An 18,388-nucleotide genomic window follows, 5' to 3' on the forward strand; every position below is an offset into this window, starting at 1 on the left:
ACCGTGTAATATTTAAGCTTACCATGTGATTTTATCCATATCCTTTAATTAAGTTTAAATAAAATCAAAATGCAAGAAATTTCTATAACCATAACTAATCACTGACAAGCAAAGTAGAGAGGTAAGTCTTTGTAGGAGGTGAATGGGAGTTGTAGGGTGGTTGGGAATCACACTTTGTTCCTGCTGTGGTGTAACGGTGCCTTGTTACTTTAGAAACCTCTCAAATAACGATTTTGCAGTAGTTTTTGTTTTGAAATATTGTCACATTTTTACATAAATCAGAATAAAGGTGTGTTTCTATTCTGACAGGCAGATCTGGTGTAGGTGAATAGCATAGAAAGTTTATATATTTTTTTAAACTTTTCTTGTGAAATTAAAAAGTTTGTCTCTGTAGACCAAATCGGTGATTGAAAACTCTGGTCTCAAGTTACTTTTCACATCATCCATGTCTTGGATATGATAAGATTGACACCTTTAGGGTTTCCTCAGCCCCGTCAGAAAACATGTGTTTCCAGATTGGGGCTGATGTTAGTCATACCAGACACAAAATAACAGTAAATGGTGTGTAGGTTGCACATCACAAGATCCTTGCTTGAGGTTACACATCCGAACCAGGGTGACCAGGTCCAGTTCTCGAGATACTGTACTGCAACTTTTAGATGCATCCCTTCTCCAACTCACCAGAATCAAATGAATGGCTTGTTATCAGGCCTTTGCAGAGCTGAGTAACTTGCAGATGAAAGAATTCAGCCATAAATCAGGTGTGTGAGAAAGGATACATCTAAAAGTAGCTGGGTAATACCTCTTCAGGGCTGGACTTGGACACCTCTGAACTAAAACATCACAGCTTGCGTTTAAGCAGACTCAGTAAAGTATTGCATCAAAATGTCCTCTTTGATTAAAATGCAGAAGGTGTTCATGTTTGGCACAAAGTAGAAATTCAGATTTTGTATCGACTTTTGCAGATTCCTTGGTTTTTTGTTTGTGACTGTTTCCCCTGGCTTTACTGAGAGCCACTGTCTGCCAGTCTTCTTTGCATCCTGAAGAGTTGATAGTAATATCACTTTATTATTAATGAAATATAAACAGTTCTACACAACAGATGTTGTTCCGTCGCTGAACTGTGTTAATATGCTCAAACCGGTCCCATGATTCTTCTACTTTTACTGTGGTAGACATGTGAGGATGAACCTTTATGAGATGGAGTAATGCTACAAATCATGTTTTATCCTTCATTTCATTCATTTTTTCCTTTATGCATCGTTAACCCTGGAATTATTGCCGGGGTTAATTCGTGTAATTCGTGCTTGAAGATCTACTTCTTTTGTCTGACAGCTAGTGTGTTGTAAATCCAAAAAACTAGGCGTGAAAGCAGAAGTATCTGTTTGAAACAAATGGAACATTTTGTCCATTTTTACATAAAAATTATTTACATAAAATGGTTTCATATTGCGAATGATACTTAATCGATGGGATCTGTGTTTCAGCTCCAGCTTTAGTATGTAGATGTAGTGCTAATACACCTCCTGTGTCTTCCTCCTCAGATGAATAATCAATATTTCTGTCCCACCAAAGCAACAACTTAGTTTTGTCCAATCAGGCGTCTAAAATTAATGGATATTCAGTCTAAACTCGTCTTAGACAGAAACAAAGAAAAACTGTTGATGTCAGACAACATTACTCTTTCTGTACTAATCTGAAAAAGTTTTTTTTATCTCTCATTTTTTCATGGGATCCTTTTTTTTTACCAGAGTTCACAATAATTCACCTCAGCAGTCAGGCCTTCTACAGGTCATGATTAAAGACTTTCAGAGTGGAAATTCAGCGATTAGCAGAGCTTGTCAAGGGCAAATTTATGCCTATAATATACACACACATCTATATATATATATATATATATATATATATATATATATATATATATATATATATATATATATACATATATATATAGATATAGATATTAGGGATGTGACGATATGCTTTTGTCCGGATTAGATTCCGATTTTTTTGGTTGCTGATTCGATTTAAATCGCGATTCTGACAATTCTTCGATATTGGTGATTTTTGTATATTAAAAGCAAGAAGAATGTATGAAACCTATTTTTTTGCTCGTTATGTTTCTTCATTTCAAATGGGGAAAACAACACAATAGCCAGACCATCATTCTGCTGTTATAATGCCCAAGAAGACAAGTTAAAAGATCAATAAAAACAATAAAAATGACAAAATTGTGTAATTGATTATATTAATTTGAAAAAAAATTTTTTTTAGCAAAAACTTGATTTAACAAAGAAATTGATTTTAAAATTGTGAAGCAAAAAAAAAAATCCAGATTTTCGATTTTTTGATTTTCCCACCCCTAATGTATACGTATGATAGTTTAAATGCAAAGAAACATGCAAAGAAACAACATGAACTCACACCCACACTGCGCTGCAGATTGCATCCATTTGCACTTCAACTTCACTTAGCATTGCTTTGTTTCAGTTTGCGAATGCACAACATTCATGCCTATATGTACATATGAAATTGACTCCCAACCCCTGCCTGTGCTCTCCATTTTCACTAAAGTGGTCGATATCTATATCTCAGACAGTGAGGGTCCAAACGCTGAGGATGTGGTGCAGTTGTCAGGCCCATTAGCAGGACTAATGGTGGCCTAACAGCCTTTTGTGCCCTCAGGGAGGAAGACCAACCACCAGCAGCGGGACAAGCTGAAAAAGCTGGAGGGCAGAGGGAGGGGAGGGGGCAGCATAAATTGGAAGTAGGCAGCAGCTGCTTGTTACAGGAGATTTAAGTGGCTATTACAATATGTGGATCTATTTTCTTGTTGGGCCTACTTTCACACTGTACATAAGAAACAGTATTTACTAGAAGTCCCTGTTTACAACCAAGATGCTGAAGTTTTTTTCTCTGTAATGTGAGTATAGCTCAACAATACCAAGTCTAACAAGATTAGATAAAAGAAAAAGTCGTTGCAGGTGGAATAGATCATTATAATACTATAATCTACATGTTGTAAGCTTGTCACATTGTCCATATCAGGTACATTACTCGACTGACATGCCAAGGCAGTTCCATTGATGCTTCCCTCTGGCTGTTAGCACCGCTGCCTGCAAGCCTATATTTTTCCTCCTTTAATTAAGTGACATTAAAAGTACTTTGTGCCAAGAAAGCCTGCTCATCATTATTTCCTAATTTATTCAGAAAGTGGTGTAATTAAAAAAAAAAAAAAAGAAAAAAAAAAGAAGAAGAATCTCATTGTAATTATACATTTATTGTGGAATAACCCAAATTTGTCATAATAGGTGGAGATATCTACAAATAGACAAGTCTCTGTGTGGTCAAAGTTTCCCACAGAAACTGCATTTAAGCACAATTTCACTCTTTTTATTGTATATAAAATTGTATAAATATTGTATGTGTATATATATATATATATATATATATATATATATATATATGTATATATATATATATATATATATGTATATATATATATATATATATATATATATATTTTTATTGTATATAAAATTGTATAAATATTGTATGTGTATATAGATATATATATATCTATATATATCTATAGATATATATAGATATATATATATATACTATATATACAATTTTATATACAAAAAAAGAGTGAAATTGTGCTTAAATGCAGTTTCTGTGGAAAACTTTGACCACTCTATCTATAGATAGATAGATAGATAGATAGATAGATAAAGAGAGAGAGCGGCCTCTTTGTCTACAAAGTGGAAGATGTGGATGGAATAACAGAATTTGACAATAAATTTGGAATTGGTTGTAAAATGTGGAATTTGCTCACATGTGGCTGAATTTCCTGCTTTCTCTGCTTATTTAAGAGTGTTTCAGGGTGTCTGAGGCAAGTGAACAAGAAAAGATCAGCTTCCTGTCTATGTGACGTCACTTTCGTTGGTAGGACTCAAGTTTCCCCCAGAAAGTTCGAGACGGCTGGGAGAACAACAGAAAAATAACACTGTAAAAAACATTAGGAAGTGGCTGCTGAGGAAATGAAGAAGCTTCCTCTGCGTTTGATAAAACTTACAAAGAATACTTGATTTATTTAAGCTACGATACAAGGCAGGAGATACTGCAGTGACGGTAGATTCAGCTCGTTCAGATGTGCTTGTTCCTGCGATGTTTTCAGATGCGGCTTGTGAGGTTCAGCATATGATGAGATGGTTTGTTATTGAGACTATATCACAGAAAAACCTCTGCAAGGTCTTTAGGCTCGGTTAGAAACCCTAAAGCATAAAAAAAGCTTTGGATTTATTATTACAATATACTATTATCAATGTATTAAGATGATATACATTTCCAATTTCCTGTCTACATCCAAGCGATTTGGTTGTTAGTAACCATCATTATGGTTGTTTCTACATCTTCACCACATGCTCTTTTTCTTAACTTGCATGTCATTTAAATCCAAATCATTCACATGGCCTCTGACATTATTACACCTCACCACACATCAGTCACAGCATTAATTTAGCATGATAAAATGAAGAAGTTTGTCTTCAATGCTTTTATATAGCGCACACACATATTTCAGCTTTTCAACTGCAGGACTTGTTGGAGAGGAAACAAGGTTAGATGATCGCCACTGTGACACTCTTTGACTGGTAATATTTCCACATAAATGCCTGTGAGATGAGTGAAATTGATCAATATGCATGTGCAGGAACATCATGGAAAGTTTACATGTTCAGTTTTTGTGCAGTTGGCATGTAAATATCACAGATGGTTTATTATTTTATGTCAGCCTTCTGTTTGGTTCGCCTGCTTTTAAAGTCACTATTTTTAATATAAAACTCTGTTTTCCTTCCCCTACACCTGCGTACATTTCACCCATGGAGACTCAAGCATTAACTGGTCAGACTTTAGTGTCCAACATCACCGCCTCTGTGACATCCCATGACATGTGTTTGGTCACAAGTCAAGAAGTCATACTTTTATTCATGACAAAATTCACACAAATGTCGGCTAAAATAGGATGAAATGATGACATACTGCTGTACATCCATAAGGTCAGCTTTACCGTCGCTTCACAGTGTGTCGGAACAACACTTATCCAGCTATTATTCAACATCATAACTCAGATACAAAGGCTCAGATTGTGATCATATTTCACATTTGGTTGGATGCTGAATCGGTGACATTAATCTTTGGTGCCCACCTTGAGGCCTTCGGGACGTTATAAATCCCCTGCGCAGCTGGGCTGGAGATTTGTGAAGCTTTTTTTTTTTTTTTTTTTTTTTAAAAATGAAACCTTCTCAACCAGCAAGCATGCATGTTTTAAATGAAATTCTCCTGTCACAGCTGCAACTTAATGTGACAGATGTTAGCCATGCTTCACCGTTCCAGTCTGGACTGAAGAGCACAACTTGACTGCTTAATGGAAGGACGAAACCAGGAGATGTTAATTGTAGTTCTTCATGAAACGCATCTAAAAATAGAAAGTAGATCACCTACAACGGTGATCTGTGGCACCATTTCACGTGAGACTTGCTGCGTTTTGCTCCGAAGGAAGGAGTGTGTCGCTGATGTCAGGTGTTTTCATCTCAGGTGAAAATGATTGTGCGATCCTGGACACTTGTAGGTGTGTGTGTGGACTATACTTAGACTCAACACATATGCTCATGTACTCACTCTCACAAACAAACACAAGTGGTGCGGTGTGTCTCATCACTCTGTGAGGTAGGAGTACGTCGTACACTACTTATACACACACACACACACACACACACAGTAGCATAATTTGTCCAATATTTTGTTCTAGGCAGTGTGCCCGTTTTCAATATGCTAAGCACAAGGGATAAGAGTGTGATCACTGCAGAAGATGCAGCAATCGTTGCCAAGCGCTGTCACTCACTGCCATGGCCACTGCTTTGTTCTGTCTCACCACGTCCTTCTGATGTCGGCACGACTCTAGAAGTCTGGGCTTTGCACTCGGAGAGCAAAGTGTAAATCAAAGCAACAGATCTGGCTTGGAATATATTTCTGACTAGCTTAGAATAGATAAACTTGGCCGAACATATAAAGCAAAACGCCTTGAACTTTGTTCTCAAAGCAGGTAAAACAAGACAAACTTACAGTTTGAGTTTCAAATTCTGTCAAGAGCAGTAAAAAAAAAAAAAAAAAGTCATGTGATTTTGTTTGAATTGCACATTTCATTGAGACCTCCGGCTACAGACTTATGAATTCAAGGCTTTCGAGTAAAACTTGAGGGCTTGTAGACTAATAAACGGAGAAATACGCTGTGTGACATTTGCCTTGCAATCTGCTGTCAGTTTGGCAGAAGAAACAGAACAGAAGCCTCACGACTCGCTGCGAGCAGTGGCATATTAATGCTTTTCATTTCTTTGTCTTCCAGTTGCCCTTTGTTTCATGTTTAGATGAATATATACTGAAAAAAAGCAAAGTTGTTTAATATTTTAGTAGGTTTTGTAACAGCCTGTCTTTTTTTCTTTTTTTTTTTTCTTTAATTAGTTTCCATTAGCTTAAACAAGAACAAACATAACAGAACACAAAGTAACCACCAATAAGAGCTGTCTACACACTACATGAGAAAAAATAAACAAATAAAAAACATTATTTGCAGATGATTTCCACATTAAGTAAATGAAGCGATGTTCACATTCCTTTCGTCTGGGGTCGGCAACTCTGGTCCTTGAGACCTGTCAGCCTGCAGGTTTAGTTGTTTTTCTGGTACAACACACTTGATCCACATGAAAATTTTCTCCAACAACTTGTTCACACCTTCTGCGCATGCCTGGTAATGAGCCATTGATTTGGGTCAGTCGTGTTGCAGCAGGGAAACAGTGAAGCATGCAGGATGGTAGCTCTGGAGGACCGGCTTTTCATGCACCACCACATAGAGGACTACATAATGTGCATAAATGAAGGGCAGGAAGGAAGCCTGTTGCCATGAAAGAGGTTTGATCTCACTCCAAAAGGTGCTTAGTTACCTTCTCATGAGTAAGGTTTCCAAATCTTTTGGTAAATAATCAATAAAGGGGACCAGATATTCAAATCAAATCAAACCTTATTTGTATAGCACTTCATACAGAAGCATATCAAAGTGCTTAACAACATAAAAAAAAAAAAACAGTTTCACACTTACAAACTCACATGCATGTAACACACACATGTCCCACATCCCAACCCTTTCCCTGACCATTTATGCCAAAATAATAACTACTAACTTTAGCATTCTATCTGTATCTGGCTTGACACTCCTGCGAGTCATTCAGAGATAAACTAGCTTTGGGTTTATTCTCTGCACCATAATTTAATAGTAGATGTTCCCTCTTTAATCCAGCTGAGTAAAATGCTCTTATAGGCAATGAAGAGGAAGCTGTAGCGTCTTAGACGGGGCTCATACACAATATGTGTCAAGGAAAAGCAACTGAGAATAAAAACTAGAAATAAACTGCTTTAAACAGTTCAGGGGAAATGTTTCCAGTTTATTAAGTATGGAACCGTAGAAGGGAAATTATGAAAGAAATATGTAAAGGGTCTTGTAAATAGCCAAAGAAATGGGACTTGGGAATTTCCAACATCTCCTTTAAGCGATTAAAGGAAATAAAAGCGTTGTCTTCCAATAAATGACTAAGTACGTGGATACACTTATCTCGCCATACAGAAGCCCAGTTGAACTGACACCTGCAGGGAAATCAAGGCTGTGGATAATAGTGCACAATGGGGAGTTCTTGTTTTCACTCCCAATGTACTTAAATATATCACACCACACCACACTCTGCTATTGTAGATAACAGGGTTATGTTGATTTCAGTGTGGATATTTTCCACACAGGTAACCAAACTCCTTGGGGAAAAGCCCAAGATTCACAACAAGCCTCATATTTAATAGCAGAATGTAGCCATGATCAGAGTCAGCGAGCATGGCAGGTCCGGTCAGAAAATTAGGGAAAGAACTGCCAACCCTGTCGATGGGTTGCTGTGATTATATTAAACCTTTGCATGTTTTTTTTTTTTACAATGCCAAAGAAATGTTGACGCTACCTTTTCCAGGTCTTTAGACCGGTCTCTTAGAGGGGTGGGAGTTGGTACAGGGGACTCATTTTAAGACAAATGGGCCCAAATAATGACACTAAAAGATTTTTTTCTAACATTTAAAGGCTTTTTTTCTATTGGACCACAAACCGGGATGAAATTGAATATCCACATGTCCTTCAAAACAGCAGAAACCTTCATTTGCGGACATGTAAAACCAGAAACCAACCAATGGTCTGCATTGTTCAAGCCTCCAAGTTGGATAGTCACAGATTTATTGAGTTTAGTTAAGTTGATCTTACTAACAGAAGCATCACAAAATTCCGTAGAAAAAGGGATGATAGTTAGAACAGATAATCCAGAAGACAACACAAACGGTAGAATGTCATCAGCATACAGTGTAATTTGATGCTCCATGTTTCCCAACCGGACAACCCTTCTGCATTTAATCACAGTCTCCACCGAGTCAAAGTGAAGAAGACTTCGTAAATATCAATGGCAGACACCTCTGGTTGCAGAAAAAGGCATGGATATACCACCTTTTGGGTGAATTATATATAAGCTGGGTACAATTAATAAAGTTCCCGTTCTATCAAATTGCAGCTAATAAAATGGCCATTCAGTGTATTTTCACACCAGATAATGTCCAGAATTTCACTACAATGTGCAAAAATACTCACATAAAGCCTGTGCTCTTCAGAATACATTAGATTTAACAATATTTATATAAACTTTCATTCTGTCCTGTCATCCAAACTCAAACAGAAGCTCTCAGAAATGCTGGAATGACCAGTAACATGACAACCGTATGTGCCCTAACCCGCCATAGAACAGTCAGCGAGAGGGATCAGGTGTTCGAAGGTTTTATCCATTAGCCACCCTTATCACCTCATCCACATACACACACTCACACACACATAAGCACATTCAAGACTCAAGACTCCTGTGGGGCTCTCTCTGAGTCATCCTGGCCAAGCTCACTTCCTCTTGATGATGTAGGAGCCCAGAAAGAGCTCACAATAACAGATGATCTCACCCCCCCCCCCCATTGAAAAAGAAAAAAAACTCCTTTGGACTGAACATGCTATGAATCCATATTAGCTGCAAATGACATATTGATGTTCTTGCAAGTTTGCTGACAAGAGTTAGATGGAAACGATTGATGCTGGGACATGACAGAAATGAAGCCACAGCCTGGTGATAATTGGCTTTGTGTTAAAAAGATTGAAATAAAAACATGATTTTGACTTTTGCCTTCTTATTTACCATTTAAATTATGAATTGCTCCACAATAATAAGGTTTATTTGCACATTCTTGGCATCTAGGGAAATATAAAGACTTCAGAGAATATACAAAATATTGTTTCCGTTATACCATGTCTGAATAAAGTTAAATAAAATTAATAAAACAGAGGAGAAAAGTCAAACTTCTATCCTCATTTTTTGTTTGTTCTCTCTGTTTAAGAGGATAATGCCATGCTGACAATGAACACAGATGCCATCGATCACCTTCAGCAACAAAATCATTCCTAAATATTTAACTTTTGGCTAAAATACACTTTGGTCTGAAGACCTCAGGCAGTGACTGAAAGTAAACACTGTGTCATTTCTCAGCTCTTATGAGGGCCAGTCAGATTTGTAAGGCGTAGTTTGTTTATAAAGGTAGAACTGTTGATTGAGGAGGATGAAGTGTGAATGGAAAATGAAGAATGAATAAATATTTGGGGAGATATTTTAACTTATACGTTGCAACCAGCAACAGATAAGTTAGCATATCTTTAATTCCTTTAAGTTAGTTTGCAGACAGTATGAGCTTAAGATGTTTCATGTTTTTGTAATAATGTTCATGCTAATGTGTTTGTTTGCTGATTTCTGCACATCTGTCCAGCCGTGTCTGACTTTGTCATTTTCTGTTAAGTTTTATCTCTAAAAATCTGAATTTGGGCGAAATATGAATGATCTAAATTGACCATTTTTCATGGTCAGGCTGTTATTGGCTGTTTTTTTATACCGAATGGAGCTGTTAGTGTCAATATTGTCATCTAAATTCTGCTTTTTCTGTTTCCTAGAAGGGTATTATACATGAATCTGACGGTTTTAGGTATGTGGCGAGTTTTTTTTGTGAATGGAAATAATAAAAAAAACATTAGCTTTGCTTTGTTTGAGAGCGACTGTCCATTCCTCACACAAAAACCACAAGTAACTGCAAGACAGAGGGGAGAGAAAGCCGTCTTATGGGGCTGTTTTTGCCTTATTTCCCTCTAATACCTTGTGACTCCAGTGTTGCTAGTCTCTTAGATTCATTCATATTCACTAGCATGGCTGTGCATCATTAAGCCTTCCCTGAGAGGGAAAAGAAATCCCAATTGATAACATCTTTCTGGCCAAGCCATTGAGCGGTAGAAAATAGTTCGATAAGTGGCACAGGACAAGCTGACAATACCCACTGACAGAAACCCGATCTTACCTAGGCTGAATGTTAAATGGTTTTAAATTGGGAAAAGATGGACAACAAGCAGCACCCATATTCATTGCAACAGATCCTAATCACATCAGAGTCCTTGCTGTTGTTTCCCATTGTCATAAATATGGCAGCAACAATTTTTATATTGACTTTGGCTCCACTCAGCCTGATGGATCCTGAAGATCAGGAGTCTCTGAGCACTTAGGAGGGATCAGTTTTCAGACTGCTTTCACTCTCACCAGACATGAACCAACAATTCAGAAGACAACAGCATCATCAAGAAAACCTCTTCCTCTAATTTCTATGTCTCTGCTCAGTGCATATTTTTAGATTATAATATGAGAAAACAAAGTGTTTAATCAGGTGGACAATTTAGGACCTCAGTCCCTCATGGGTCATCATTTTGAACACATATCTCGGTGCTGATGTGTCCATTATTTTCAAACATTTTAAAATTAAAAGTTGAGCACATAACTGGGGGGATTAAGCACACCCTTGTGAGTTGAAAATAGTTCTGCATTTGAGGATTAATATGGAAGCAGGAGCTTAGATCCAGCTATATGACACAGAATGAATCAGAGGGATTACACAAGGAAAAAAGCATGAAATTGCATTTTCTTTCTTACGTACATTATCGTCAGTGTTTGCAAATTTGTGTGCAACATGCTGCTTGTGTTTACCTCTCATGGGCCATGAAAAATCACTTAAGGAAAGGAAAAGGGATTTTTCTTTCCAAAAATAACTGTTTTTAAAGGATAAAGTGCAGACAGATTGCATGGATTCTAAAACTGATCTAACCTGGGTTATCCATTTACTCCCCTCCCTCCCTTTTCTCCCTCTCCTGCTTTCTCTTCCTCACCAGAAGGATCTACCTCTGCCTCGGAAAAGTAGCAGGTAAGTTTCTCCTCGATATGTCCTCCTATACAATGTACTTTTTTTTTCTTTTTTTTCTGTAAATACGAATTCAAACACAGCTGCAGGTGAGTTTAATCCCATATGTAATATAAAATATTGCAGACAACACATGAAATGTTGAAACCAGAGGAGAAAAGGTACATCCTCATTTTACATTTTAATTTCCGCATCATGTTTTAAATAAGCTGTTGTAGGACATTTTTACACTGACTTCCGTTGGTAAGAAAAAAAGCACGTTATCTTGTTGTTGATCAAATGAAGATTTTAGCACCTCAACATGTTGTCAGATGCACCCATAAAGTAGTTTGACGTCCTGAAATAAGTGTAACCGGTCAGCTTCTTGCGTTGAGCTGAATAACAGATTGTGGCGACACAGCATGATCTTTGGAGGAAACCTCCCTTTATTTTCTCTCCCAAAGGCTGAAGGAAACATAATAAAATAGATCACAAATCACATGAACAAGCCCACACCAGTTCCTCTCTAACAGGAAGATTGTACAAACAATATACAGGCATTTGACGTCCACTTATCTTTGCATATCTGAAGGAAACATCATAAAATAGATCACAAATCCCGTGAACGTGCCCACACCAGTTCCTAGAAGAAAGAACAGAATTTCTGCTAAGAATGGCGACCCCAAACTATCCCTCCACACCATCGATTTGCCACAATCATCATTCACATATACATGTTCTTATTACAGTAACAATAAACATTTGGATAAAGAGTGTACGAAACAATAGGATTGGGGATAACAAAATGATAAAATGATAATACCACCTACCTCTTCAACAGGAAGATTGTACAAAAGGGGAGGGGGACTTAAGGAATTTATAGAGGAATCACAAGAAGAAGAAACTGAGGAGGGGCTTCTATCTTAAAGTGAACTGCAGTGATTTGTAAGATCCCTTCAGGTATATTAGCATTTATTCAGATTTTGTGAAATTCTAAATCAAGGTTCAGCCGTTCCTGGTTACATAAGGAAGCCCTTCTCTTCTCTGTGTTCAACATGTGCCCTTACCAGATGTGCAAATTACTTGTGTCGTTTGCGGTAAAGTACTCCATTACCATCACAGATGATGGGTTTTGATGAGCCCTCCCTTCTTTAGCCAAAAGGACACGGTGTGTTTGATTTTATAAAAGGCTTTCAGATTTATATTAATGAAACCGAAGGACAGTTTTGCATGTTGCCTCCATCAGGCTCAGAGGAGGTTGTGATGTTTCTGTATCCTGTATATAGGTTTTTGTTTTAAAGAGAGTAAACCTGCATTTGTCACAAACTATTCTTTCAAAATGGTTTGTGAATGTTCCCCACAAATATTTCTGAGTCCTGGCATTGGTGGAATTGTGTTTTCAACGCAGTGCTGCTGCCAAAAGGTCAGTAGATTAAACGATCAATAATTGTTTTTCAGCCTTTTTTCCTGCAAGATGTCTTCGAATTTCTGAATCTTTATAAAGTTACGTGGCGTTTGCTGAGAGGATTTATACTGAAGTTTTTGCATTTATTGCCTTTCAGAATGCACTAGATTACACAGAATGACATTCACGTGTGTGGCTCAGGGTAGAATAAACATGAATCAAAAAAGCAATAACAACAAAATATCTCTAAAGTAACTGAAAATGACTAAAAACAGCAAACAGATGTATTCTGGGTGCAATATGGCAAAAAGAAACATGGTATGCATGTCCAGATATGTAGCAATGAGAACATATGACAATGTAATAGTATGAATGTGTAATGTGCAGCATGAATGAATGAATTATTTTGAGTTCATTCACAGAAGAGTGAGATTTTCCACATATTTAGGGATTAAAATTAAACCTGTGATGATGATGTAACTCTCAGTTATTTAAATCCACCGACCCCAACATTTTAGAAACTAATTGCTTGCAGCAAATGTAAAAATAGCTGCAAAAAACATCTCATTTTAAGAGTTTGAGAAACAGATTTTTGCTCTTTTTTTTTTTTTTTTTTTTTGCTGTAACCATTTTCCTCAGCATGCCAGCCTCGTGGGAAACAGGGTTATAGAAGCAATGCTTTTCTGAGCTGAAGGACAGATGTAGACAGAAAAATTATTTCAAAGACCTGAATACTCCCCAGCTTTCTTGGAGGAAGTCATGGTCAAGTGATGTTATTGTGCAGCAGGAGCCTCGTCTTTATATTTCAGCATGTTTCAGCTTTGCATGAGTCCTTTCAGTCACGGGGCTTCTCTGCTGGCCAATCTGTTGCACCAGTGAGCTGTGCAATGAACGCTCAGCAGCAGGAGAGCTAGGCTGTCACCTTAATGCCCTGTATAGATCGGAGAGGGTTGAAGGTTGAGCAAGGCGAGCAGAGGACTGCATGATGCGTAACACTTCACTTAAGCTATCGACTTCGAACAAACAAAGTGAACGACTGACATGTTACTGTTCGCCCTTTGTTCTTTAGAAGGCATCAGGCAGTAAAGTGCATCTTCTGATGGTATGTATCAGCATTCAGTATCTCAATAATCTGCTTATTAATAGCTCACATTTAGCATTGCAGTAACAACACTGCTTATAGGAGCATAAACATGTAATAAAATAGGCACGATTCACATTTCTGTTATGACAAAAAATATGTTTAAAAAAATGTTGCGTTTGTATAATAAATTGTGTTTTAATTTAGTCAATACCAAGTAAATTGCAAGTAGCAATTATGAATTCATTTCAGCAGAGATTCACACCTGGACTGTTAGACCCCTCTCCCCTCAACTACTGGTCTCGTTATAAATCAATCAATTAATCCATTTTTATTTATAATGCACTTTTTCACACTAAGAAAAACACAAAGTGCTTTACATTAAAAACAAAATAAACAAAAAAATCCATCATTACTCATAAAGTTCCTAACAGACACAAAGAAAGAAATCCAGCTAAATAAAATAAATATTAAAAGAAATTAAATCAAATAAGTAAACTAGAATAAGATCAAACTGTGGAAAATAGGTATAAAATATATGGGTTAAACATTAAAACACATAAAAAATGTAAAGAATATAAATGTGTTAAATATCAATCAGGAAATAATTTAACTTCAAGTGAAAATAATAAAACCAGACTAAACACAAGGCTAGGAAAGTAATAAAAGTAAGTAAAAGAAAAGATATTCAACTTGTAAAGCACTCAGAGGGGCAAACCCCCACCAAGCAGCTCTTTCCCATGTTCAAATTTACGTCCAAAATCTAATGTGATCTAAGTTTCACCAAAACTCACGCTTAGAACACAAATCACAAAAATCTGCCCTGTAGTTTTAGCGTTAAGTTGCTAACAGACAGAGCAAAGACTGTATATAAAAGATGGACGTAGCCTCTTTGACCTCACCCGTAGATTTATAAAGTGAAGCTCATTGGGCGGTTCCTACTGTCGCCATCTTTTCAGCATAACGCGTGTCGTCTCTCCTGGAAAATGAGCAAAGAGGTGGAGCTAACAGGGGGGCTGTGAATGTGGGGGTGGATGATTGACATCTAGCAAACTTCGAACTGCCTTTAGCTAAGCGCTAACAAGCTAACCCAGAGCTAACGGGAGCTAACCAGCTAATGGAGATAACCAGGCTAAAGCTAAGTCACACTGTTACCCGGCTAAAAACCACAGTTGTTCTACATTTGGCCTTCTTGAAGCTGGATATCGGGTATACCGGTCACAATCAAAAAGACACGCCTCAAAACATTTTTAGAGATTAAATTACTTCTAAATGGAGGAGTTAGAAAAAGGATTCCCTCCCCCCACAGTTGTCATGAAGGTTAACCTGATCTATTAAACCTAAAATGGATTTTTAAAGACCCTTCTTAAATGTTTGCCTACCAGTAAAAAAAAAAAGTGCTTTTTGTCATTTGTCATTAATTAAACTTGTAATTTAATAATGTATTAAATATGGACAGACTGGAACCTACATGTTCAAAAAGCTTTCTAATTATGATTGTAGTTATTTTATTAGTTAATTTATTTTGAAGATATTGAAAATCTTACATACTCCACCTTAAACAGAGGTCCCTGATCAGGCTCTCAGAACATCTGCAAACAAGCTGGATGATGTTCTCTACTCCAAGATCTCAACCACTTTTCCAGATGTCTCCCATCTGGAAAATAGAGACTCGCACTTCAGGACACTCCTTGTTGACTATAGTTTTGTTTCCAAAACGGTCAGAAAAACTCCCTCACGACTCGCTCCAAGACTATCATACTGGCAGGTCTGTCAGTCAGGATTGGTAACAGGACATCAGCCAGCATCATCACAAACACAGGCTCTCCATTAGGATGTGTCCTCCACCTGATACGCCACACACTGTTCACCCACGACTGTGTCGACTCCCACAAGGACAGCATCATCATGAAGTCTGCAGGTGATTGGACGGATCACTGGAAGAGATGAAGAAGGCTGCAAGAGGGAAGTGGCTCTGACAGCAACAACCTCCCTCCCAACACAAACTAGAGCAGTGTTTCTCAATTCTGGTCCTCAGGACCCCATACCTTGCATGTTTTAGACATGTTCCTCCTCCAAAGCACCTGAGGCAGTTTATTGAACTTCCTCATCAAGGTTTTTGCAGCCTGTTAACGACCCCTTTATTTCATTCAGGTGTGTTAAGGTAGGGTTGCCTATAAAACATGCAGGGCAGGGGGTCCTGAGGACCAGAACTGAGAAACACTGGACTAGAAGAAGGAGAGGTGAGACTGTTCATTGAGGAACTGGACTTTGTAAAGGGAAACAGCTTTAAATACTAACATGACCAGGACCTCACATGGGCACCTAACTCCACATAATTGAGGGGTGGGCTACAGTCAATGGCTGCAGTACTTAAACATTTAAGAGTTTCCCTGCTGCAACACACCTGACTTAAATCAATGGGTAATAATTACCAAACTTGTGCAGAGTTTCTGCTAATCAAGTGTGATGTGTGTCAGCGAGCTCAGATGTATAAATAGGAGGGTCAGGAGGTTTGGTATGTCTACTTAGAACCCCAGAAAGGTCTACAGCTGCTCTGTTGAGAGCATCTCAACCAGCTGCATCACCGTGCGGTAGGCCAACACTACTGTTGTGGACCGCAAATGCCTGCAGAGTGGTTAAGCCTCCTGAGAGGATCACTAGGACTCCACCACCCTCTCTCATGTGGACTCTGCAGCAGATGCTCTGCAGAGAGGGTGGTGCAGTCCTGGTGATGGTGTCAGAGGGCTTCACCACCCTCTCCATAGAGCATCTGCTGCAGCATCCACATGAGAGCTGCCTCCATCATCAAAGACCCCACCAACCCCCAACATGGACTGTTCGCACTTCTGTCCTCAGGTCAGAAATATAGAAACATGAAATGCAGAACGTCTAAAGAACTGTTTCTACCCCACTGCCAACAGATCTCTGAGCAGTTGATAGGAGTTTAGATGATCATCTGTCTCTAATGCCTGAAGCTAAACTCTGCTTGACTGTTTGGTCTTTGCTGCACATACGACTGCTGCTCTCTTACTTTTTGCATAATTATGGATGTAGTTTACTTAGAGTTGCTTCTTTCCTTTTTAATCTACAGCTTTTAGTTTTAATTCTTTTTATCCATACTGCAGTTTATTTTTAATTGTTTAAATTTAATTACACATCTATTTCTATGAAGAGATGAAAAAAATTGTACAGAGAAACCAGTTTCTTTGCTGTGCATGTGACAGAACAACAATCATTGCACTCACAACTACACAGCAAGAGAAAGAAACCCTCTTATGCAAACTGAAAGCTCTGTTTGTGCCCTTGAGTGAAATGAGTAGCATCAACTTGGTTCCAATTAATGCCAGATGTTAACACGCTCTGACATCTTCACTAAAGACGACCAAATTTTCAATGGGAAGAAATTAGCAGCCGAGTCCACAGAAGTGGATCACTATTAATGACTAAATTTGGAGTCTCTGGAGTCGTGTTCTGTGCCATTTAGAAGTGAGTAGGATTAAATTAGCTGTAGATTTCACAAACTGGGACAAAATGTGTAAAACATGAATGTGAAAAGGTCTCCAATTAAGAATTATAGTCAGTAAAATGTGATGTTTAAAAATGAATAAAGTTGTGTCTATATATATATAGTCTACATATAGTATCAGGGCCATCGAGGCTCAGATCTACCACACAAGGCAGGACTGCAGGTGCAGACTGTGCAAAGAAAGCCCTGAAACAATCCGGCACCTCACAGCAGGGAGCAAGATACCAGCATGGAGCGCCACAACCAAGTAGCCGGCATAGTGTACAGAAACATCTGTGCAGAATATGAACTGGAGACCCTTAAGTCCCAGCGGGAAGCTCCCCCCAAGGTGGTGGAGAATGAGAGGGCTGTGATCCTCTGGGACTTCCAGATCCAGACAGATAAAACGGTGGTGGCCAACCAAGCAGACATAGTGATCATGGATAAGCAGCAGAGGAAAGCCGTAGTGGTCGATGTATCAATCCCCGATGATGGAAATATCAGGAAAAAGGAGAAACTGGAGAAGTACCAATCCTTTCTGTGTGGAGTTTGCATGTTCTCCCCGTGTATGCGAGGGTTCTCTCCAGGTACTTCGGCTTCCTCCCGCCATCCAAAGACATGCATGCTAGGTTAATTGGTGACTCTAAATTGCCCATAGGAGTGAGTGTGAGCGTGAGGGGTTGTTCGTTTCTGTGTGGCCCTGCGATGAACTGGCGAGCTGTCCAGGGTGTACCCTGCCTGTCGCCCAAAGCCGGCTGGGATAGGCTCCAGCTTCCCCGCGACCCTGAATTGGATTAAGCGGTTCAGAAAATGAATGAATGAATGAGAAATGAATATATGGAGAGAGAGAGAGAGAGAGAGATAATGTACTTTTATACACACATGCATCCATGCAATCATATAACCTTTTGCTTTGTAAATTTATATAACAATATTCATAAACTGCTTATAATGAATGTTTTTCCCGCTTGTTCGAGCATCAGCTGGCAGGAGGTTAAAACAGTGGCCGTTT

General features: G+C 38.3%; 1 protein-coding gene across 1 annotated transcript in view; it reads left to right on the plus strand.

Annotated features, from left to right (window-relative positions):
• Nucleotides 1-18,388, plus strand: part of mast1a (microtubule associated serine/threonine kinase 1a) — a gene marked incomplete at both ends in the record, with an annotated part of 116,637 nt that overhangs the window by 334 nt on the left and 97,915 nt on the right. The window contains one exon of the mRNA XM_079264581.1: nt 11,375-11,406. Coding sequence (XP_079120707.1) covers nt 11,375-11,406 — 32 coding nt within the window. The remainder of the gene's footprint in view (nt 1-11,374; nt 11,407-18,388) is intronic.

The sequence above is a fragment of the Telmatherina bonti genome (genome assembly GCF_933228915.1).
Source record: "Telmatherina bonti genome assembly, chromosome: 3".
In the NCBI taxonomy this organism is placed as follows: Eukaryota; Metazoa; Chordata; class Actinopteri; order Atheriniformes; family Telmatherinidae; genus Telmatherina; species Telmatherina bonti.